This window comes from Alexandromys fortis, unplaced genomic scaffold, assembly GCF_014885135.2.
Source record: "Alexandromys fortis isolate MF-2015 unplaced genomic scaffold, M_Fortis_MF-2015_v1.1 scaffold_288, whole genome shotgun sequence".
In the NCBI taxonomy this organism is placed as follows: domain Eukaryota; kingdom Metazoa; phylum Chordata; class Mammalia; order Rodentia; family Cricetidae; genus Alexandromys; species Alexandromys fortis.
Window position 1 is genome coordinate 803096 of NW_026068171.1, and position 24647 is coordinate 827742.

At 40.8% G+C, this 24647-nt stretch overlaps 1 protein-coding gene across 1 annotated transcript; it reads right to left on the minus strand.

Moving 5' to 3' along the window:
- Positions 1-1055: 1055 nt before the first annotated feature.
- Positions 1056-24647, minus strand: LOC126492187 (fibrous sheath-interacting protein 2-like). Its single transcript, XM_050128367.1, has 21 exons — positions 24549-24647; positions 24053-24178; positions 23254-23415; positions 22710-22799; positions 22274-22413; positions 21744-21885; positions 20829-20939; positions 20378-20495; positions 14112-14183; positions 13323-13391; positions 12484-12555; positions 11721-11792; positions 10791-10862; positions 10099-10170; positions 9284-9355; positions 8505-8576; positions 7785-7856; positions 6940-7011; positions 4787-4887; positions 3217-3259; positions 1056-1126 (listed from the first exon to the last, which is right to left on the minus strand). Exons 1-21 carry the CDS (start codon positions 24645-24647, stop codon positions 1056-1058), a joined length of 1920 nt encoding a protein of 639 aa, XP_049984324.1.

Genomic DNA, 24647 nt, shown 5'->3' on the forward strand with positions numbered 1-24647 from the left:
AAATGTGGATATGAAACCATGTTTTATTTGGCTTATGCTATATGTATATTATTTGGAGAATTAAAAGGTAAATGAAATTCATTAATGCTCTGAAGTGAATTAATTGTGACTGGGGATGCTGGCACCATGCCTGCCTAGCATGCTCAAGGCTACTTCTACCCCAGTGATGTAGAATTAATTTAGGAGGACATCAGAAAGTTTCCTTCTTGATAATACTGCCCTCAAAACATGTTGACTTTTTAGAGTAGCAGAAGCCATTAACACAGTGCTGATGGAACCTTAGATCTGATGTAGATTTGACTGCTGTCAAAGTAGTGGTTCTCAAGCTGAGGTTTACTACTCCTTTGGGGGTTGCATATTAGATATCCTGCATATCAGATATTTACATTATGATTCTTAACAGTAGCAAAATTACAGTTCCAATTTCGCAATGAAGTAATTTTAAGGTTGAGGGTCATCACAACATGAGGAACTGCATGAAAGGGTCGCAGTATTAGGAAGGTTGAGAACCACTGCACTAGAAGCAATCCATGTTGACACCAGAGGTTTCATTGTGAATATCTGCTGCTAAAGAACTTCCCAAGATGGCTGAGTACCAGTGCCAAAAGGGACAGAAGAGACAATATGGCTGTCCCTGCACTCTGTCAGCAGCAGAAGAGAAGCAATTCAAAGTTAATTGGATGTTTCCTTTGGAGGGCATAGCATGTGCCTTAAATATTTTGCAGTTCACTAGTGAGGGGCCCTATAACCTGATAATTATTAAGAGTAAAAATCTTAATAGTGACCAGATGATCACTATTAAGAATCGTGGCAAGTTGAGTCGGTGGGGGGCAGGATTGTAATTCCAGCTACTTGAATGAAGCTGAGCCTGCCTGAGTCAAATACATTGAGGCCACCCTGAACAACTTAATAAGACTGTAAGTCAAACAAAAAAAGTAAAATAGGGGTGTGTGGGCCAATGCTTTTTTAGGGTATACAAGACCAAGTCAATCTCTAGTACAATCAAAAGAAAAACAGGCAAATAAAGTGTTCAAATTCAGATCTGCCCAACAAATTTAAAACCCAAGGCTCACTGCATTTGTCAGCTTGCTGACTGTCAGCTGTATTCCACACATGTTGAGTCTGGCTACAGAAACACAACCAGTAGAAATGAGTGTCAGCTTGCAGAAGTACCCCATCACGGTTACTGAAATTCACCTTTTAATATTTTCTAGAATCATTAAGATCAAGAAATAGAGGGTTTTTTTTAAATTGTCATTTAATGTATAAAGTTTTTACACTAATCTTGATGGTAATTTCATAAATCACTTGCTCTGTCTATGTGTGTTTCGAAGAGGAATATCCCCCTCTTGTTTTGTAGTATCATGAAGAGACTTTCTGGAAACATTTGTTGCTTGCATAGAGTGAGACGGAGCAGGAATTGAGCCTCTTTTGACTCCTAGGGTGAAGAAGAAGTACCATTGAATATGAAAATATCATACAGTCATCCTTGCTGGGAATCTATATTACTAGTAGACTAGACTACTAACAGATACAAGGAGGTATTATTTATACAAGATAAGGCAGAACCTCCAAAGATAGGGTGACTCCAAGGCTTTTAAAATTCTTCTTTCTTTTAAGTTTCACTGGGTCACCATTGCCCTAATCTTAGGGGGCTAATTACTGCAAGAGTGAAGAGCAGAGTGATGCAAACAGAAAGGAAATGGGGTTGTGAGAGTTTAAGAAGATCAGAATATGCAAGATATTCATCAGTATGGCTATAGGATAGGATCATTTCAGGTTCCCTATCCTCAGCTGCCCAAGGAACTAACTGGAGACATCACCCGGGGCACCTGGGAGCCACTCTAGGTTCGAGACTCTTGTCAACCCTAAGGTGGCTTCCTTAACTAAGATATGTGCTTCCCTGCTAGAGACAGAGACCCACACTGGAGCACCAGACTGAGCTCCCAAGGTCCCAATGAGGAGCAGAAGGAGGGAGAACATGAACAAGGAAGTCAGGACCACAAGGGGTGCACCCACCCACTGAGACAGTGGGGCTGATCTATTGGGAGCTCACCAAGGCCAGTTAGTCTGTGACTGAAAAAGCAAGGGATAAAAACCGGACTCTCTGAACATGGCGGACAGTGAGGGCTGATGAGAAGCCAAGGACAATGGCACGGGGTTTTGATCCTACTTCATGTTCTGGCTTTGTGGGAGCCTAACCAGTTTGGATGTACACCTTCCTAGACAAGGAAAGAGGGGGGAGGACCTTGGAATTTCCACAGGGCAGGGAACCCTGACTGCTCTTTGGACTGGAGAGGGAGGAGGAGAAAAGTGGGGGGAGGGGGAGAGGGGCGGGAGGAGGGGGAGGGAAATGGGAGGCTGGGAGGAGGCTGAAAATTTTTATTTTTTTTCTTTTCAATAAAAAAAAAGAAGATCAGAATAATGAAAATTTAGAATGTAAAATATAGGCAATAGAGTAAAAAAATGTGTTAGCTTTTATGCCTGGACAAGAACAGAAGGAATGGAGAAACAGGATGTTGGTTCACAAGAAGATGATACATTTGACTTTGTGCAGGTACATTTTGGGACTTGATAACCACACAGGTTGTGATATCTTAATGTTCTTCATAGGTGTGTGTGTGTGTGTGTGTAATATGCTTGGGTAACTTTTGTAGAAACTAGCAGAGGCTTGTCACATTTGGCTTTGTGTACAGTACAATTTTGGGACTTCATAACCACCCAGGTTGTGATATCCTAGTGATCTTCATAGGTGTGTGTGTGTGTGTGTGTGTGTGTGTGTGTGTGTGTGTGTGCATGCACATGTGTAATATGTTTGGGAAACTTTTGTAGGAACTAGCAGAGGTTTACCTAACCTCTAGTCCAGCCGTTGGGAGATAGAAGATAGGCTGCATTTGTGTTATGTTTATAAGAAAAGTATAGCAAGTATAGGGTAGGTACCTTCTTTGGAGATTTTTCTTCATCAAAGCTCTGAGACCACAGTATAATATGTGAGGAATATGTACAGATGGATATGGCAAAGACCCTAATTTCATTATACTTTATGAATCCCAAAAGGGCCCATTCACCTAGCCGCTGTCCAGAACTGTAAGAGTGACACTAACACATTGAATTTAAGGTTTCTTGTAAGCAAAGAAAGCACAAACTCATGAAAAACTACAAAACTGGCTATTCAACTGAAAAAAAAACCACCATGAATACTGCTCATTTTCTTACCTCTGTCATATGAATGATGTGATGTCTTTCTTTCTTTATCATGCTGGACGATATAACATTAAAAGGAAAAAACATCGATTAAGTTTCTAAAAGTGGCTGTTAACCTACTCTACAGTAATCTAACACAGTACCCTCCCTTTAATCCCAAACTCTTTCCTTAGCACTGTTCTCAAGGCGAATACAGACTGCCAGAGTTTGTCTTGTGTTTCACACGGGTACCTACACCTAACTAGTTCAAAACAATGTCCTATGTATCTGAACACCCCATCTTTCCAAACTTGTTTCTCTTCTGTATTTTATATTTTGGCTAAACACATGGCCAGTACTCAATGCCAAACACTTAAGAGTTGTTTCCTTTGTTTCAGAGGAGTCTAATTCAATGCAATCTAGTGTTTATTGAGCACATTTCTTGGACCGAAAATTGGCTATTTCTGACCTCAAGAAGTGCAGCTACTAGAATGGACAAATACAGTGAGTTCTGATGAGGGAGTAAGCCCAAGCACTCTGAGAGGGAGCATTTGAAAAACTCAACATCATCACCTTCCTCATCTACGTCAGAAATCATCCATTTATTCAGTGGCCAGATTCTGAAACACTCTGAGATTCCTTGACTCTGTAGCCTCTAATTCAACCTCATTGCCATTGCCTTAGTTAGGGCCCTCACACTGTTGTCATTTTTCAGTCTTAGGGATTGAACACATGTCCTTTTACATGCTAGGGAAGCACTATGCCATTGAACTACCTTCGCAGGTCCTGTATTCTACACTGTCATCCCAACTATCCAAGAAGACTTAGAAATAACTTTCCCTTATTCTCCATCATCCTTTCCACAAACTGCAACTAGGTTATCATTTTAGAATCCAAATAATTCTTTTTTTCCTCCCACATTCCAACTAAAAAAGTTTCAATGGCTCTATTACTGAGAGGACAAATTTGTACTTCAGCAAGGTTCTGGCTTCAATCTACTTTTACAGGCTCATGTCCATCTCCTTGGCGCCCATACTTTCACTCAGTGCAATATTGCTTCAGTGTCTCCTTCCATCTATCAATATGGAAAATCCCTACTTATATTTCAAGGTTTAAATCAACTAAACCTTTCTTTAGTAGCCTCCCTTTAGACCTCTCAAGGCAGGACTGCTCTCTATACCTTCTGTGTTCCCACTGAATTTTGTAAAAATAAAATCTTTTGCTATATTGTAAGGTTTTTGTTTATGCGTGCTTTACCCCTAGATGATAACTGCTGTCCTAACTTAACCCTTTCCTTCCTTCTTGTTTAGGCCAGGACCTGGTCCACAGTAGACTCTGAGTAAACATTAGCTATTGTCTTTGTCATTGTCACCATCCTCGTGATCATCACCATCATCCCAATGTTTAATTTCATTTCTGCTAAAGTTCATGGTACACTAAGCATGAGACTGACTCAGTATACCTTATCATGGAGAGGGTAAGATCTGCCTAGGACTCCATATTCTCTTACTGAACAGTATCAAGCTAAGGAAAGGGCTACCCCGTACAACCCAAAGCTAGCTACATCAGCCAACAAAGCAAAACATGCAACACAACTTTCTACCTTTTGCTCGGCTGGATGTTGTATGTCCCTCACTTGGGGTGGTAAAGTTGTTGATCTCCTAATAAAAACTTTAATGTTACTTTGAGACTGTTGGCTTGATCCTGAAGGAGACCAAAAGAAAATTATATACTTTTAAAAGTTCATTGAAATATAATTGAAGTAGAATAAACTGCATATAATTAAAATGTGTAATTTCTTCAGTCTTGATATATTGAACTTATGAAATAATCATTAGAACCAACAAGTGCTTCCATCATAATGAAAAGTTTTCTTATGCCGCTTACCAAGATAGCATTCAGCATTATGTAGCAGTAAGAACTGCTTGGCTCAGAAAATTCTCATATATTGCTGTTGTTTAGATGATTTTAAAATATTTTATTTATGTGTATAAGTGGTTTTCCTGTATGTATCTAAGTGCACCATATTCAGTGCCTGCAAAAGGCCTGAAAGGATGTTGAGTCCTCTGGAACTGGAGTTACAGATGGTTGTGAGTTGCCATGTGGGTGCTGGGAAATAGCACAGGTCCCATGAAAGAACAGTGAGTACTCTTGATGGCTAAGTCATCTTTCCAGCCCTGTGGTTTGGATCTATTAAACTGACCTCAAAAGAGTGCATAAGACTTGATCCTTAGTTGATGATACCATCGGGAGTAGTGCAGACTATAGGAGGTAGGAATGAGCTAGAGGAAATTAGGTCACAGGAAGCACATCCTTGAAGGGTATATTTAAATGCTTGCCCCCATTTCCTATCTTTACTTCCTGTCTTGTATGAGGCAAGCAAGATCCCCCCTCCCCATCCACCATGTTGTAGTACCTTACCACAAGCTCAAAGAAACAGCTCCAAATGTTCATGAATGGCAACCTCTAAAGATATGAGCCAGACTAAATTTTTCTTTTGACAGTCGATTTTCTCATATAAAATAATTATATTCTCTTTTTAAGTGACTTCTCTCTGTTATTTTGTCATAGAATCAGAAATTTGACTAACATGTAGTGTACAGGAAATATGTTTGTTCACCATTAAGAGTTATCTTGGGTAGGAAAGATGGGAGATATTACTTAAGGACAATTACTGGTGAAATATCCCTCCATTAACAGCACAGAAGTGGTGGGAAGATGGAAGGGTGGTGAGAAAAGGAGAGAGCAAAGGTATCAGCTTGGCTTCACACATGGCTTCTTCCGAACCTTAGTTAATATGGAGAGCAGACAAGAAGGACCACTGCTGCACTGTTTAAGACTCTGGAAGGAGGTCTCTTAGGTCATCTCTACCCTTGACTCCTTGTTACCCAAGGCACAGCACAACAACCTGGCTATAGAGTGGGGCTGAGCACAAGGCACTCTTTCTAGAATTTTACTTCCTGTACCATTCTTGGTTCCCCTGCGGTATAGCTATGTTTAGAAAACTCTAAGACTCTAACTAGGGAGCTTCCTAGGAGCCACAATGAAGGTGGTCTACCTTGAATAATATGCAGAATCTAAGCATAATTGTCAGGGTGTAGAAAAGAGAATTAGAAGGTTCCACTCAAACTAGGGATAAGAGGATAAATCATGAGCTGATAACAGCCTTCAACTGTCAATTTGAAGAGGCCAAAGACATTCAGAGTGGTGATAAGGACATCCTCTGGAGACCAGGAAAGGCAGAGGCTGTTTCATCCAAATATACTATTCAGCTTCCATGGGAACATGGAATCCAGTTTTGCCTAAACTTTAATGTGCATGCAGAGCATGTGGATATCCTGTTGAAATTTAGTGGGATGTAAAGGAGTCTGGGAATCTGTGGCTATAGTTACTTCCTGTGTCAGTGCAGCTGATACACATCTAGTTGAGTGAAAACAAAAGACATGCCTCTTGTATCCAGATGAAAACTGTGGGGAAGAAGCAGGACAAAAGGGAGACTCCCTGAATGACTGAGGAATTTAAGGAGACTCCACAATGATAGAATAGACTCCACTGGTCTATTGTTAGGTTGGCAGCTAATGCAGCAACAAAAAGCAAGACTACATGTAACACATAGTGCTGGTCCTGTGAGTGCTCCACAGTCAGCATGGGCAGAAATGTCAAAATGACAACGCCATCCTGTGTAATGCACAGAGGACATCATCACTAAACTAGTATTGCCGCAAATTAATTTCAAACCATAAAAATTTCAATTACGTCTGGATTCCAGAGATTCTTGAGATGATTTCTGGTCAGCGAAACTTGTTTTCTTTACATATTGTCGAGGTGCTTTAAAAAGAGAGAGAGAGAGAGATTTATTTTTAACAATGGTCATGTCAAGTACAAAATAACAAATATTAAAAATGACAACTGATTTCTATTCAAGTTTTTAGAATAAGACCAGGGGGATAAGAATAGAGAATAGGACACAGCTTCAGAAATATATGTGTATAAAGGATTTTTGCTCCAGTGATATGACTTGCTACCATATGTCTCAAAACTCAAAGTCAAAGGAATCACAAGATCCAGAAAGCACATTAGGAGGGCTCTTGGTCCTTCTTAGTCTCATAGAGCCAGAGGCTTCAAAGACTTCAGTAGATCCTTCATTCAGTACTAAGGAAGGATAGTTATGTAAGTGGAACAAAGAACATAGAGGCTACCCCTCTTCTCTATAGACAACTTGGTGGGTGGCAGCATCAGAGAGGCCAGCCCCAGAGGCATAAAATGAAGCCCTGCCTCTGGATCTTATTAGGAATAGGAAGGTATAGAGATATGTTAAGAGACAGGGGCTTGGGAAAGCCACTGTTCTGAACTGGGCTTGGAGAGCTGTGAGCTGCAAAGAATGGTCTAGTCTGCTGGGGGAGTGTGGAGAGAGCAATAGCAGCTGAGGGATAGGGATTCTCATCCAGGAGGCGATAAGGACAGTGATGCTGTTCAAAGCCATGACACAAATTGAACCATGCAACTGAATTAGAGGATGTTTTTGTATTACACAGAAGAGATCATTACCAAATACAGTATTCTCACACATTGTTAATTTAGAAGAATAAAAATTCAATTACTTATTGCTTCCATGAGTTTTCGAAATGATTCCTCTTCAGAAAAACTTGTTTTCTTTACATTTTGTGGAGCTGCTTAAACAAAATTAAAAAAAAACATTAAATCTTTACAGTCAAAATGACAAAATGATAAAATAACAAATATTTAAAAAGGACTTTTCATAAAAGACCAGGGAAGAGGAGTGAGGAAACTCTGTTGCTGTTGAAATATATGTGACTTATATTTTTATTTTCAGTGACATGGTTTTGTCACTTGAGGTCTCATATCAGCAGAGGTCTTGGTTGTTGCTAGGTTTATATTTCCATAGGCTTCCAAAACATCAATAGATCCGCTGTCAGCAACATTTAAGGGGGGGATTTCCAGGTGGAACAAAAAGAGATGGGAGTAAAACCTCCCTGGGAAACAGAGTTGAACGGCAAGGGGTGGCAGCCGCAGAAGTACCAGCAGACACAAGCTTTCAGAAAGTCACTGTTTTGAACTGGGCTTGGAAAATTGTCTACTGCGGAAAGTGGCATACCCACCCTGCTCAAGAGAATATGGGAAGAGGGGCACCAATCAAGTAATCAGAGGATGACAGGGTGCGATCATTGGTTAGCATTGCTCCCAACACATCATTTGATGGAAGAGGCTAGAGACCTTTGCTGCATTGTTAGTAGAAGAGCTCATTACCAAATCCAGTATGCCCACTAATTACTAACTTGTAATAATAAAATTTCAATTACATTTCATTATGACTGGTTCATAAAACAAGTTCTGTTCTGAAACACTTCTTTTCTTTGTGTTTGATGAAGTTGCTAAAAGAAAAAAAAGAATTAAGTTAACAGTGGAATTGCCAACATGGGAAAATAGGGGACATTCAAAGAATCACTGACTGCTACTGAGTTGGGCTTTTCTAAAACAGCTAGTGGAGAAAGACCGGGAAGCACTCTGATATCGAAGAAGTATATGTGGTAAATAAAGCACCTCTGTTCCCAGTGATGAAAATGCCACTGTAGCTAAAGGAGGGGTGGGGTAAGAAAGCACATTGGCAGGTGCCTTGATCCTTCTTGACTTGTAGGGCCAGACTTCAGAGACATCAGTAGAACCTCTGTTCAGTAATATAATAAGATAGGTTTCCAGATGGATCAAGGGCTCAGGGTAACCCCTGAAAGGTCCAGGTGCTAAGAAAGTGGTATCAGCATTAGAGGAGGACACTGAATATCTGACTCTGGATCTTGTAGGAGACAGAAAAGAACAAAGACAAGCCCACAATAGTGGGAGCTGTGCTTTGAGCTAGGCTTGGAGTGTGGTCATCTGCACAAAAGAGGAGCTATCATCTCAAGTAGTATAGAGAGAGCATCACCAATTGGCTGCCGGGAAAGCTAGCTCAAGGGACCACAAAAGGGGTCAAAACTTTCATAAGCACTTTATAGGACATGTCATTTCATGGATGAAAATAGAGGATAGTTAAGCAGAAGAGACCATTACCAATCATGCATTAATTAATTTATGATTCAATTACATTTTGCTTCTAGATTGTCTCCCGTCAGTCTGTGATCGGTGGAACTTCTTCTCGTAGTATTTGGGTAAAGATCTTAAAAGAAAAAGAGACATCAATTTCAAAAATGGAAATGGCCAAACAACCGATATTCAAATGACAACTGACTGACCTCCATTGGGTTTTGCCAAAAGTACTAAGGGGAACATGAGTGGGGAAAATCATGGGACAAAATATTTCTGCTGTGAGGGATGTTGCGACATGTTAATATAGGTTTCAAAAGCACAAAGCCAAAGGAAAGGCAGGACCGGGAAGGCAATGACACTGGCTAGGGGTCTAAGGCCAAATTAGGTTTCCAGAGCCTCAGGCTTCAAAAGTATTGTTAGACCATCGGTCAGGAACGTAGCAGTCAAGTTCACCAAGTAGAAAAAAAGTGAAGTTAGAGGTAAATTCTTCCTGCCAGGCAGAACTTCCAAACATGGGGTAATAGTAGCAGAGGCTCAAGAACTGCCTCAGCTCCTTTGGGAGTGAAAATGCGGAGAGAAATGTTCAGTAGCAGGGAGTATGGGGAAGGTGGGAGATCATTGTTCTGCACTGAGTTGGAGAGTAGTAGCAGCAAATGTAGCTTCCCTGACTCTGAGAATGTGGAATGAGCAAAACCACTTAAATAATTAGGGAGTGTAACCCAGAGAGCAACGGAGAGGGTGGCAAAGTTAGTGTTTCACCAAAACACCATTTGGTATATGGTAGGGGATGGTCTGCATTGCATGCAGTAGAGATCAAAACCGAATCCAGTACTCCCGGAAGTTACTGATTTCTAAGCAGAAAATTGCAATTACATTTTGCTTCTAGAAGGTCTTCCATAAATTTCTGGTCGATAAAACTGGATCTTTTTGCCTTTACCGGACCATCTTAAAAAAAAAAAAAGACATATTTTTAACAATGGGACTGACAAGTTCATACAATGACATTACATTAACATAGTAATTGACTACTGTCAGCTGGGGTTTTCCACATGACCAGGAGAACAGGAGTGGAGGAACATGTTCTTGCTACAGAAAACCTATGTAACGAATAACATTTGTGCAGCTTAGGAAATGACTGACAGTAGATCTCAAACCCTCAAGGCTTATGGCAGACAGAATTAAGTAAGCACATTAGCGGGGGCTGTGATCCACTCAGGTTTCTAGGGGCACAGGTTTCAGAAACATTAGTAGATCCCCCATTCAACAAGAGCTTCAACTCAATTATCCTGGAGGGGAGTTCTCAAGGTACAATAAAGTATTTCGAGGCAAACCCTGCAGGAGGCAGAGGTGGTGATGGAGGAACAGCAGTAGCAGAGATGGAATGAAGGTATATTTTGGGAGTCTCACTGGAGATAGAAAAGTACAGAGATGGGTTAAGGAGGGGGAGATTGGGGAAAGTTGGAGTTTTGAACTGGGGAGGGGGTTCCTCTTCATTTAACAGAAGAGGTTCCCAAACTTTTATATTCCCACCAATTACTAACTTTCACCCATAACATTTTGATTACATTTTTGTTCAGTCGGTTCGTAAAACATCTGCTCAGCAAAACTCGCTTTCTTCTCACTAGGGTGATAGTAATCTTTAAAAAAAAAAAAGAACAGTCATTTATTAACACTGGATGTGATGGAATAAAATGACCAATATTAAAACCATAGTTACAAATCAAGATTTTTCTGAAAAGGGCGGGAAGAGTGGGGAACACCCTACTGTTGGGAAAACACGTTACAATGAAACCATTTCTGGTTCATGTGATGTCATGTGACAAGTAAAGCTGCGAGTTTCGCAATTATCAGAAGAATCTCTGTTCAGCAAGATGAAAGGCTAGCTTGCTAGTTTTCTAGGCAAGTATTCCAAGCCTCTGATATCCAGTCACATTGTTGTTATCTGCAGTATTGGTACTTGAGGAATGTAGAGCAGTGTTATAAACAATATTGCAAAGGAATCTTTTAATGCTTCATATAAGTTTATAATTTTGTATTGGGCAGCATTCATAGCTCTCCCTGGCCACAGGTAGGATGCACCTGAGTAGAAGAATGGAGTTCGAGATAAACCCTCCGTGGGAAGCAGAGCTGCTGAGCAAAGTGTAGCTGCAGCAGAGGCACAGATTCTGCCCCAGAATCGCATTGGCAGCAGAGAAGTACAGAGACAGATCAATAGCAAGGCCTATTGGGAATGGCAGGGTTACGACATGGGGCTTGGAGAGTTGTCACCCACAAGGCAAGACCTGCTTTATTCTGGAGTGTGGTGGGATTAGCACCAAGTGCATAATTTAGGAGGGTGACAAAGGTAGTGCCGCTCATGGTAAGCATTACTCCAAATACCCCATTTTGCATGAGGATAGAGGATTTTCTACATTATAGTCAGAAGAGTTCCTTACATTACCGATTCCAGAATCCCCCCATAAATTACTAATTTCTAGTGATAAAATTTCAATTACGTTTGGGTTCCAAAAAGTCTTGAAATGTCTGCATCTCAGGCAAACTAGGTGTCCTTGTGTCTGTTGGAGAAACTTAAAGGGAGACATTTATTACTAACCAGAAAAGAATAAATGAGAATATGACAAATGTTAAAATGACAGCAACCACTAAAACTGGGCCTTCCTAAAAGAAACGAGGGGGACATTCTGTGGTGCAGGACTATAAATGACAAACAAATGAACTATTTCCGCTGCCAATGGCACATGTAACTGTGTCTCAATGGCTCAAAGGCAAGGGAAGGAGAGGACTGAGGAAACACACAGGCAGTGGTCTTGGTCCTTAACTGCACAGGGCCACGGGCTTCAGATGCACAAGGAGAACCTCTGTGGAGTAATCTGGAAGGGCAGTTCTCCAAATGAGAGAAAGGGGCCAGAGGCAGAGGGGTGCCAGCAACAGAGACACACACTGAAGAGCTGCTTCAGGTTCTCGTTGGTAAAAGGACAGTGTGGAGACACGTTCAGTAGTGGAGTCATGGGAAAGTCAGGGCTCTGAAATGCGCTTGGACATGTCTCACTGCAAAAAGTGGTATGCCCTGCTCTGGGGGTGGGGAGGGAGCATCATTAACTGAGCAATTAAGGCATTTATTCGGGGGCAGTAGGGAAGGCGACACAGTTCCTAAGCATTAACCCCAAAGCACCATTTGATGGAAAGAGATGGAGCATTGCTGCATTATGTATGGTAGTCCCACAATTTACTAATTTTTAATCATAAAAGTTTAATTACATTGTGTCTCCAGAAGTCCATAAAATGAAGGTTTCTCTTCGTCAAAACTGGTTTTTGTGGTTTGTGAGGTAGCTTTAAAAAAATAAGATAGTTGTTTTTAGCAATGGAGATGACAAAACTAGAAAAATCACAAATATTAAAAGGACCACTGACGACGACGACTACTCAGTTGTGCTTTTCTAAAAGGACCAGGGAATCAAGAGTGGGCAACATTCTATTCACACAGAAATGCAGGGAACAAATAAAGTATCTCTACTGCAAGTGACTATACATCACTAGAGGTCTCAAGAGCCCAGCGCCGAAGGGAGGGCGGGATTGAGAAAGCATATCAGCAGGACTCTTGGTGTCAGCTAGTCTCACGAGGTCACAGACTTTAGTCGTACAAAGTTAAGTAGTAGCAGGACCTCCATTCAGCAATCTGCAGGGTTGTTTGTGGAGACAGCAAGGAGGTCAAACCTCCTTGGGAGGCAGAGCTGTTAGAGCAAGGGGTGGCAGCAGCAAAGGCATGATTGACAAATCTGCCACAGGATTTTCTCAGCAAGGAAAATTACAGAAGGAAGTTCAGTACAAGGGTGGGTGAGGGTTCTGAACTGGGCTTGAAGAGTTGTTGGCTTCATAGAATGGGCCTTCCTGCTCATGGGAACGAGGAGAAAGCCGCAGGAAATGAGTAGGTCCAGAGTCTAATCTGGGTGACAATATAGATGGCAGTGCCACTGGCAAACACTATCCCCAGGCATCATTTGATAAGTGGGCACAGTGAGTTCATCTGCATGCTAAGCAGGAGTGATCACTGCCAGGTCTCATAACTTATTAAATTCCAATAACAACACAATAGTTACATTTTGACTCTCTTGATTCTTGTAATAGTCTTTGGTCAGAAATACTTGTTCTTAAACTTGATGTAGATGCTATAAAAAAAGAATATTTATTTTTAACAGTGGTGAAGATGAAATGATAAACTAACAAATGTTAAGATGAATACTATTCAATTGGGCCCTTCCAAAAGAAATGGGGGAACAATAGTGAGGAACACTGTGGTACTGCTTCAAAGTATGCGGGGAATGGACTATTTCCGCTGCCAATGGCACATGTAACTGTGTCTCATTGGCTCAAAGGCAAGGGAAGGAGAGGACTGAGGAAACACACAGGCAGTGGTCTTGGTCCTTAACTGCACAGGGCCACGGGCTTCAGATGCACAAGGAGAACCTCTGTGGAGTAATCTGGAAGGGCAGTTCTCCAAGTGAGAGAAAGGGGCCAGAGGCAGAGGGGTGCCAGCAACAGAGACACACACTGAAGAGCTGCTTCAGGTTCTCGTTGGTAAGAGGACAGTGTGGAGACACGTTCAGTAGTGGAGTCATGGGAAAGTCAGGGCTCTGAAATGCGCTTGGACATGTCTCACTGCAAAAAGTGGTATGCCCTGCTCTGGGGGTGGGGAGGGAGCATAATGGAGTAATTAAGGGGTGTGGTCTAGAGAAGTGAAGATGGTGACAGTTGATGATGAGTGTTACCCACAAAACACCACTTGGTGGAAAAGGGTAGATGGCTTTTCTGCATTCTAAGCAGAAGACGTATTAGCAAGTCCAGTATTCCCACTAATTACTAATTTCCAATCATAACATATCACTTACGTTTTCGTTCCAGGTGTTCTTGAGACGTCTTTGGCTCTGTGACGCTTGGGTTCTTCTGGGTTGTCACAGATGCTTTAAAAAAAAAAAAGACATTTATTGATAACACTGGAGATGACAAAATGATAAAATGTCAAATATTACAATGGCGACTACTACTCAGCGGTGCTTTTCCAAAAGGCCCAACATAACAACAATATAGAAAACTCTGGTGCTGTAGGAATTTATGTGGCCAATAAAATAAATCTGTTCCCAGCCACATGTTATATTACCGTGGGTCTAAAAGGCTCAAGACCGAAGGGACTTGGGGAGAGTAAGAGAAAAGGAGATTAAGAAAGCACATTGGCGGGGCTGGAGAGATGGCTCAGTGGTTAAGAGCATTGCCTGCTCTTCCAAGGGTCCTGAGTTCAATTCCCGGCAACCACATGGTGGCTCACAACCATCTGGAATGAGGTCTGGTGCCCTCTTCTGGCCTGCAGACATACACACAGACAGAATATTGTATACATAATAAATAAATATTTAAAAAAAAAAAGAAAGCACATTGGCACTGGCCTTCATCCTCAGGAGATTCATAGGGCCACAGGCTTCAGAGCAATCCCTAGAACCTCTGCTCAGCAATCTGGACAGGTAAAAGAAGGGGGCAGGGATGCTGAGTAAGGGCTAGTAGGAACAGAGGAACAGGCTAAGGTCTGCTCACGATCCCACTAGAGATGAGTTCACTAGCAGAGCCTGTGTGGAAGTCAGTGCTGTGAACCACACTTGAGAGTTGTCAGCTACACAAAGTGGATAGAAAAATACAACTGAGTAACTAGGGAGTTGACTCCAATGAGCAATAGATTATATGGCATGGTTTCTATAAGGAATATATATTACACAACATGTGATGGCTAAACACAGAAGATTTATTTGCACTATAAACCACAGATATCATGACAAAATCCAGTATGCCTACAAATTTCTACTTCCTAGTTGTCATACTTAAAGTCAAATTTTAGCTCGAGACTTTCTTGAAATGCCCCCAGCTCAGTGGCAATGTCATGAGCTGTCTGTGGGTTTGTAACAGAAGCTTAAGAAGTAGAGGAACTGCTGATTCTGGTGTTGTCCTGTGTTGCTCAGGCAAGCCTTGAACTAATGATCCTCCTGCCTCATACCCCAGAGAAGTGATTATAGGCCCACTATTTCGTCTTTTTTGAGAATGATTTGAGGTGACTAGCACATAAAATGTGTATTCAAATCCTTTCTGTTAGAAGCAGCCATCAGTAGTTCTGAACAGAGGGAGCAATGTCCCTAATGTAGCCCAGCATCTGAAGTGCTATCCCCTCCCTTTGTGGTTCTGGGAATGGAAAGGAGGACCTGAGCCTATATCCCTGGGCCCCCCTTTAAAATCTGTCCTATCCACATCTCTCCCCCAACACAGCTGTTTCGAACCACTCTGTTTTACTTTGTTCTACTGATCTTTCTGCCTCCCTCACATCTCTCAATATTGGCCAAGACTCTTACTGACCAAACAAGTCACACTTCTGGTAGGCCCATCAGTGCACTTCCATAGAAAACCCAGCATGAACAAAACCCTTGGTGCATGAGTTCACACACCACTGTCCCCAGGGCCCAGCCTGGTCCCCTGTTCTCTCCCCTCCTCAGGGCATAACCCGTCACTCTGGCCTGTCTTCTACAGAAGTTATTAGGTTCCTTTAACTAGATCCTCTTCACCCTTTGACCCTCTCCTCTGAAACTCAGAAGGAATTTCAAGCTCTTGACTAAGTTTGCACCAGCCTGTGGACCATTGAAAGTCTGGCTCTCTTTTATTGCAGTTGCTCCAGTGTTTTTAACTGCTGACTGGCTCTTGTTTTCTATGAATACCCCCTTCCTTCTTTACTATCTTTTCTGGCTTCTGTTTTTCTTTTATTTTACTACTTTTGCAAAATCCCCATTTGCCATTTTCTCCTTTAAGAGTTTTCTCTGTTTGAACCAATCCTTTATTGTTCTAGATTTTCCTGTCTACTCTTAAAACTTTGACTTTCACCAACAATTGATGGCTTTTCCGTACTGACTCTTTTCCAACACTCCTCTAATTTCTACACCACTTCTGGTTTCCGCTTTTGATTTTTGAGACAAATTCTTACTTTGTAGCCCAGCTTGGCCTGTCACCCACTATGTAGCCCAGATTGGCCCTGAATTTACGATTATCTTGCCTCCACCTTCCAAGTGCTGGGATTACAGGTTTGTGCCACGTCTTTCTGGTCTTACTCCCTTTTTGAAGGTTGCTTTTTTCCCCCAATGCATATATTTATTTATTTATTTTAATTAATATTAAAAATTTCCACCTCCTCCCCTCCTCCCGTTTCCCTCCTCTCTCCCCATTCCCTTTCCCCCTCCCTCTCCAGTCTAAAGAGCAGTCAGGGTTCCCTGCCCTGTGGGAAGTCCAAGGTCCTCCCCCCTCCATCTTGGTCTAGGAAGGTGAGCATCCAAACAGACTAGGCTCCCACAAAGCCAGTACATGCAGTAGAATCAAAACCCTGAAGGTAGCTTTTTATTTATTTTTCTTTCCCTTCCTTCCCTTCCCTCACTTTCTTATTTTATTCTTTTCACCTCCTGTCCTCTTTCCTTTCCCTTGTCTTCATTTCCTTTCCTTTCTTACTCGTTATTCTATCCACCTTTACCTGATGCTTTCCTCTTTTATTTTTCTCACCCTGTCCTTTTACTGACTCCACGTACTAATTTTTTCCCATCTCTTTACCTATTTTTGTAAGTATGGATTTTTAAAACATTTTTATTATTTTTATGTGTATAGGTGTTTTGCCAAATGTATGCCTGCATACTGCATGTACTTGGTGCCCTGCGGCCAGAAAAAAAAAAAAAAAACGCTTCCTATCTCCTTGATCTGGAATTACAGTGTGAGCCACTCTGTGAGTGCTGGGAATTAAGCCAGGATCCTCTGAAAGAGCAGTCAATTCTCTTAACTGCTGAGCTAGATCCCCATTCCCTGGCTAAGGTGTTTCCTGTTATCTTTTACATTTTGATTGAATTTTAAATCTTTTACTGTTGCAAATCGATTTCACTTACTTGCTCCTTTTTATTTTTCTTTCATGATCAATTCCCAAATTTTAAAAACTACACGTTTCCTACTCATTTTAATACTTCCCCTTTCCCCACCTTACCTTTTCTTCTCTTGCCTTCTTGGGTTCCTTTCTCCCACTCATCCTCACTAATCCCCCCTTTTACCCCTTCTTCCTATGCCTTCATTACTTTTCCCATTACTCTTCGTCCACTTCTCCCCTTTGTCTTCCTCCATTTACAAGCTCCTGTTACTTTATTCAATGTGTATATGTGTGTGCGCCCAAGTGTATGTATGTGCATCTCATGTATTCAGGAGCCTGCACAGACCACAAGAGGGTGCCAGAACCCTAGAACTCGAGTTACAGGCATCTGTGAATGTCACCTGATGTGGGTGTTGGCATCAAGCTTTGTCCTCTGCAAGACCAGCAAATGTTCTTAATCAAGGAATCATCTCTCTAGCTCCACAGGCTCCTGCTTGTTAACCCTTTGCTTTCCCACCTGCATTTTTATATTGTCTTAATTTACTAGCTTCTTTTTAGAATCCAGTCTATGCTAATTTGCTTTTCTATCAAATCACCTGTGTTATTTTTATCCTCTTACACTTTGAATTCCCCTATTGTGCCCATTTTTCTTGTTCTCTTGAGGGTTTTCTTGCTATCCTTATACTATCTTCCTGCCTCTTTATCTACCTGTAATCTCTATTTCAACTCCTGCTGGCTTCTCAAAATGTCTCCTTCCCATAGTGTACTTGATCTCACTAGTTCCCTCCTTTCTTCTTTATTGTGTCTCCATTCGTTTACATTTTATCCCTTGTTGCTCCATTCCCTGAAGTTTTTAGTTTTTTTCTCTACCTTTACTCTTTGTTCATGTTTGTTTTTTAAAAGCTTTCTTATGCTTTCCTTTCTTCCCCCCTTCTCTTCTCTAGCCTATTCTTCATCTCCTCCATTCTCCCTTTCTCCATTTCTTTTCATGAGTTCACACTTTATTGGCTCCTCCTTCTTTCAATTTTTCTTTCTTGCTTTGTTTCTACTTCTCTTTTTCTGCCATACTGTTATAGGTTTTCTTTCTGGTTTATTTTTTCTAAAATTCAGACATATTATTAATCTTTCTACATATCCTGTCTTTAAAAACTGATACCCCTGCCCCACAAGGCCTGAATTACTCATTGGCCCCTTCTTTTAAAGTATCTTTCCCACAATTTCCTTTTCTTTGTTTCCACTAACTTTGATTTTCTTTTAAACTTACCTCCTTCTTTCTTCCCCTTGCTATTTCTCCCTTGTCTTCAAATTTTACTTCATTTTTTTATTTGTCTTTGCTTTCTTTTCCTTCCTTCCTTCCTTCCTTCCTTCCTTCCTTCCTTCCTTCCTTCCTTCCTTCCTTCTTTCCCTATCCTTGCTAGCTTCCCTTGATTCTATACTTTCTTCCTCTTTCCTTTCCTCTCCTTTTTCTTAATTTCCTTCCTTTCTTCCTCCATTTCTTCTGTACTTTTTCTTCCCTTTTTTCTCCCTCCTCCTACCTCTAGCTCTCCTTCTCCCCCCATCTACCTCTCCCCCCTCCTTCCACCTCTTTCCCTCCCTTCTCCTATGTTTATCCTTCCCCTCACCTCTCCCCTCCCTCCTCCCACCCTTTTCTTACTTCTCTCCGTCCTTCCATCTCTTTCCCTGCCTCCTCCCATCTTTATGCTTCCCCCTCCCACCTCTCCTCCTCCCTCCTCCCACCTCTTTGCCTTCCATCTTCCATCTTCCCCCTTTCCCCTCCTATTTTTCCTCTTTCTCTTCCCATCTTTATGTATCCTCCTCCCATCTTTATTCCCTCTCCCCATCTTTACTTTCTTCCTCTCATCTTTACCCCTCCCTCCTTCCTCTTTCTTCTCTTCCTCTTGTTCTCATTTTCCCCTCCCTCCCCTCCCTTTCCTACCTTTTAATTCAACCTCCTTTTTGCCCTTCCTTTTTCTCTCCTTCCCTCTTTTCCCCCACTCTTGTCCCTGTTATCTACCTTCTTTTCCTCCTCCCCTCTCATGTCTTATCTTCTTTCCCTCTTTTTCTTTTCCTTTCTCCTTTTTTCTCCCTTCCCTTTTTCCTCTCCTCTCTTTCCTTTTCTTTTTACCTTCCCTCCACCCTCCCTCCCATCTGTATCCCTCCTCCTTCCCTCCCTCATTTTCTCGTTCTTCCTCTTTCAGACAGCATCTTTGTAATTTATTGATTTCAAGCCTCTCCATGGATAGAATAACAAGCATGCTGCCTCCTTTCCTTCTTCCCTTTTAAAGATTACTGTCTCCCTTCCACCTTGCCTCATTCCCCTTTATAACTTACAGTCCTCTCTTTCCCACCTTACCTTTTTATACTTACTTTTGTTTTGTTTTGTTAAAAAAAGTGCTCCACTTCTTTAACTTCGTAGGGCTGAAGTCTCTTGGGTAAACCCTGCACACCTTTGCAAGTGTATTGGAATTCCTTCCTTACAAATCCTTTACAAACCCCTCTCTCACCACCACAATCTCCCTTTTCACTCTTTTCCTATTAGCTCTTCCTTCCTTGTCTACCCTTCCTCCTCTACCCTCTCCTATCTCTTTTTTGTCTTCATCTCTCCCTATTCCCACGAAGCGATTAATGCTGGAGTCTACTGGTTTCTCCTGTTCAATTTGCTTTCTTCTGTCTCTCCTTGTCTTCCTCACCACTGTCTTGTATCACCGTTGCCTACTAGGTTCTTTCTCTTTCAAAATGTTTTGTTTTCCTATTACTTGCTTTGCACACTTTAATATTCTCTCAATCTTTGTATATTATCCCTTCATCTAACTTCTGTAAATTTTCTTGCTCTTACTGGCTTGTTAACCTTTTCTTACTTTTCCCTGTTTTCTTCTGCCTGCCTCAACTTACTTCTCGCCTTTGCTTTCTGCATTTCTTACCTGAGTGAGCATGCTATCTCCTCCTTCTGGCTGTTTGTTAAACTATGTGTTTACTTGTTCACTATATGCATTGTGCATATGCTTTTTTGTGCATATACTTTTGTCAACTGGATCTGTAACTGGAAAGTGTATCACATTGTGCCTGACACAGGTATTGAGGGTTTTTAGTACTTGCTTTTGCAGGGGCCTTTTTAAAAAATCATGTGAGCATAAGGTGGTTTTATAAAGACATTAATATTTCACATATTGTTCTTCAGCTTCCACTTATCTACTATGCCTTTTATTCTCCCTCCCCTATCTCTCTCACCTGTTTCAGATTGTCTTTGGATTTCAAAGGCACTTGCTTTCCCGGTTTCTTCTTTACTGTCTTTCTTTTGTAGTTTTTGCAAATGGTAGGCAATTCTTTTGTGAAGCATTACTCGTTTCTACAAAATATTTAAAAATACATTAAATGGGTTTCAAATTCAAATAGAAACCTGTCAGTAAAAATACAACATAGATTACTTCAAATGTGATGACATACCTGAAGTAGACCTTTGTCCCTATTTGGAAATGTCTAAATTTACAATGGGTTTGAAGAAATATACTAAGAGGTATAAAAATCTAATCTAACGTTCTTGGGACTCTCTTTAATTACAGATTGGGGCTAAAATGAATCTCTTCATCAATAACTATCTTCTGAAAATTCATATTTTAAAATAGAAAATCGTGCCAAAAGCTTTTCCTGAAACAGCCCAAGTCCAGCAAAGGCTAACTACCTTTCGGTTAATTTCATCTCTGATTTTCCGACGATGGTCATCAGCTTTGGTGTTCCTTTTCGCTTCTTCTCCAATCTTTGTTAGAAGTGCCATTTCCTTGGATTGCCATTCCTAAGGGACATGCCATTACAGTTATCAGCATATTTCTGTTTTATTTTAAAAGCATTATCTTTTTCTTCAACCAATATGCAAATTAGATCAGATCAATGGCCTAATAAATTTTAGGTCAATAATAAAGCAAATCTTGCATTGTGGTTTTGAATATGATTATTTACCTGCCATTCATTGAGACTGACCAGCTGGATGCAATGGGATGGGAAAGTAAAGAGATTATTTTGTAATTACAAGCATGAATCCAGCATAAACATGACTCTAAAGATGAATCTCAAAAGCTATTGGCAAAGGAGTGTTGATTTCTAACTCAGGGAGGATATCTGCTGCTCCCAAAGGTATTCTCAGAGAGGAACTAAACGAATAGCTCTGTCAGAACTCATGTGGAGGTCTATAGAGTGAGCTCCCTACTTCCAATGTCACATACGTTCTGGGACTTGAACTTAGGTCACCAGGCTTGTACAGGAAGTGCCTTTCCTAATGAATCCTTCTTGCTGGCCTGGGTTTCTTTTTTTTAAAAAAAATTATTTATTATGTGTACAATATTCTTTCTGTGCGTATGCCTGCAGGCCAGAAGAGGGCACCGGACCCCATTATAGATGGTTGTGAGCCACCATGTGGTTGCTCGGAATTGAACTCAGGACATTTGGAAGAGCAGGCAATGCTCTTAACCTCTGAGCCATCTCTCCAGCCCCTGGGTTTCTTTTTTAACCTGAAATAACTTCAAATGATAGAGCGAACCTGTGAAAACAGTTTACAAATGAAACAACCATGCAAGTTTCCAGTTCAAAATTTGACCCTTACCTCGTCAATGTCTGTGCGGAGATACAGTTTCCTTCTAACATTATCCCAATGTTGTAGGTCTTCTTCCAGTAACTGCAAGGTGTTTCGCCTTTCTGAAGTGTTTTCAATTTTGTCTAGTTCTTTGTGAATCATATGCATATGTCTGAGTAAAAGTGAAACAAAGGAATGTAAATTGGATGTTTCCTTTAGGATACCTGTCAGTCACTCTGAAACTCTGGTATAGCAACATGCATTTTGGTATACTCTGAGATGAATGTATGGATGAGAGGAGCCAGATAATAACTGGCTTTCAATTAAAATGATCAAAGAGAAAAATCTACAACTCCTCCATTTACCTTCTAAGGCTGTGGCTTGATATCTAAATAGCTTGATATACCATTTTTTTGTTCTCCATGTTGAAAATGCTGAGGGGCTTAAATGTATCTAGTACCTTCATGACTCTATCTTCAATTCTTTCTAGTGTTTTTGCAGTTTGAGGGGGTTCTAAAATATGCCCATGAACTCTGAGCATACACAAACTCTGACTCTACCTGAGTTTCAGTAGTCGGTCTTGATGCGGGCAAGGTTTTTTCCCTTCTTGTAACAACCACTGCTGAAACTCAGAAGCAGCAGCGTTGTCACAGGCCCGTCTCTCTTTGTTCAGTTTTTTCGCTTGATCTTCAATGATTTGCTGCAAGAAAGCAATTATAGGATGTTATATACTTGACAGAAATAAATGTATGCTTTGATAAATTTTCTTTAAATTTAATTTTAAGTAGAAGTTCTGACTTGCTAACCTGCTTTTTGCCTTGCATGGCCCTATCCCACAAATAAACTTTTTCTATGTAAAAATCAAATGGGCTCTCTGTCATCTACAGATTCTTTAGATACTTTATTCCTGGAATAGTTTAAGGAAATATTGTGCAAAAGGGCCTAGCTTTTCACAAATTTTTATTGGTCCCAAATAAACTCAAATATTTAACTTACTTGTTCTCTGATATAGTTTCGTTCAAAGTCAATTTTTAAAGTAGTAAGATATTGTCTGTATTTGTTCAACTCTTTTAAGGAACACACCACCTACAATTCAAAAATAAAAACATAAAATTTTAAAAATTATAACATGTTTATAGAGCAGAATAAGGACTTTCATTCTAGTAACAATTTTAGGATGAACTGTAATAATCTATTTTTTGTAACGTTTTTGCAGTCAGTATCTCTAAACAGTTGATGACCAACCAGGAAATTTCTAAATATTTTGTTAACATAGTTCCAAGTTAAAATTACTTCTAGAGACATGAAAATAAATGCCTGTTTACATACCAAAAATTGTTCAGTAATTCTCTTTTCCTATCATTGACAAACTGTCAACTATAAAGCAGTTTTTACAAGAAAAGAAAATCCACCCAACACTAAGCATTTTATTGACTTTCTTCTGTGATATCTGCTAGTGGTCAACTAGAAGCTGGCACAGGTACTGAAGTGCCGAGCAAGTGCCTAGATTTTTGCTGTTCAGAAGAAGGCCTCAACGCACTTTGTTATTGCCGGTGATGTATCCTCCCTGTCTTAGTTTCTTAAGGATGTCTTTTCGCTTGAAGTATGATTTTAGGTGTGGATCATGAAGACTTTTGTAGGTGGTTTCCATGAGCTTGCAGTAAGGATCATTAAGGTTAAAACCAAAAGAAGGCTGATAAAGCTGCCAAAAGAAACATATTTGAAATTATTGCAAGTGCAAAATTCATGAAATCATACTTTTAAACATCAGTTTATTGAAATAATTATGCTCATTGAAAGTAAAACATACAAGCAGAAACTACAATGAAAGAATGTAATGGGCTGATCTGGGTAAATATGCCTTCCATCTTCCCTCTATTCCCCCAGCTTAATTTTTACATTAGCAGTGGCATGTGGAATCTTGTTTATGAACTTTGTGTTTGATTTACCTATAGCCTCAACCTTAACTCAATCCCTGTGTACATAGGTCAGGATAGACTGTCAACCAAGAGAGGAGAGTACATGGTAAGTTTCAGGTGTCAGATGAACCAAGGCACAGATGCAGAAATCAGCATGCTGTACATGTGTAGGCCAGAAAGACCACATCCTGTCAGGTTGAGGCCTTGGCTGGAGAAAGTCTAGATGGAGGGATTGCAGCTCTTTCTGGGGTGTTCTATCATTAACGTGAGTTTAAGGACTTTAAAACATTGCCAGCTTATTTAATTCCATCTATGTGAAACTGAAGGTGATATACAAAGTGCAATCATTGCAAAATGGTTCAAATTTAACAACTAAAAAGGTAAAGAAAGCCACTTATACATCATTAAAACATAGTTTACCTTTTCACTTAGATTTGTTGTGTAGAATATATTAGTACTTCCTGGGATAACAGGCAGTTTGGCTCCAAGAGGTAAATCCAATAGACTAGATGGTCCAATATTTGGAATGATAGGGTTCTTTTTCTTCTGTGTTAAAGAAAATGGAAACGTTTGTCTTTTCTACTAGGAAGTGTTCCTTTAGTTTACTTCAGATGTGTTACACTTCAACACATCTGATAGCACAACTCAGGTTGCTAGGTATCTGGGTGGAAGGACCTGACTGGCTGCAAACCAAGGCCTTACCTCCCCACTTCCCAAGCCACCACCCTACTTCTGGGCCCTTCCCTATAAGTCAGGGACATCTTGAGCCCTCCCTGTCCCTCCACACTCTGTCCTGTCCCCGCCCCGCAGGCCAGACTCTATCCCATGATTCTACCTGCTGGTCTGAAACCTGCCCTGACCAAGGAAGAAAGGCAATGAACACATAAATGCACTGTCTGGAGGGGCCAGCACTCACGGTTCTACAAGTCTCTTTGTCAGATTTTAGGTTGTCGGAAGCCACTTTGGAGGCAGCAGCCTCCGCGGCCTTTAAACAGTTGTTTAGGTACAAGTCCAT

Bases quoted from the DNA above. Each gene is read 5' to 3' on its own strand.
- LOC126492187 (XM_050128367.1), bottom strand. From the start codon at position 24,647: ATGGACTTGTACCTAAACAACTGTTTAAAGGCCGCGGAGGCTGCTGCC. The intron at 12,556-13,322 runs GTAACTATTGTG...ATTTTTTTAAAG, and splicing joins AGAATCAAGAGAGTCAAAAT to CTACCTCACAAACCACAAAA. The intron at 7,857-8,504 runs GTAATTGAAATT...ATTTTGTTTAAG, and splicing joins TGAACCAGTCATAATGAAAT to CAGCTCCACAAAATGTAAAG.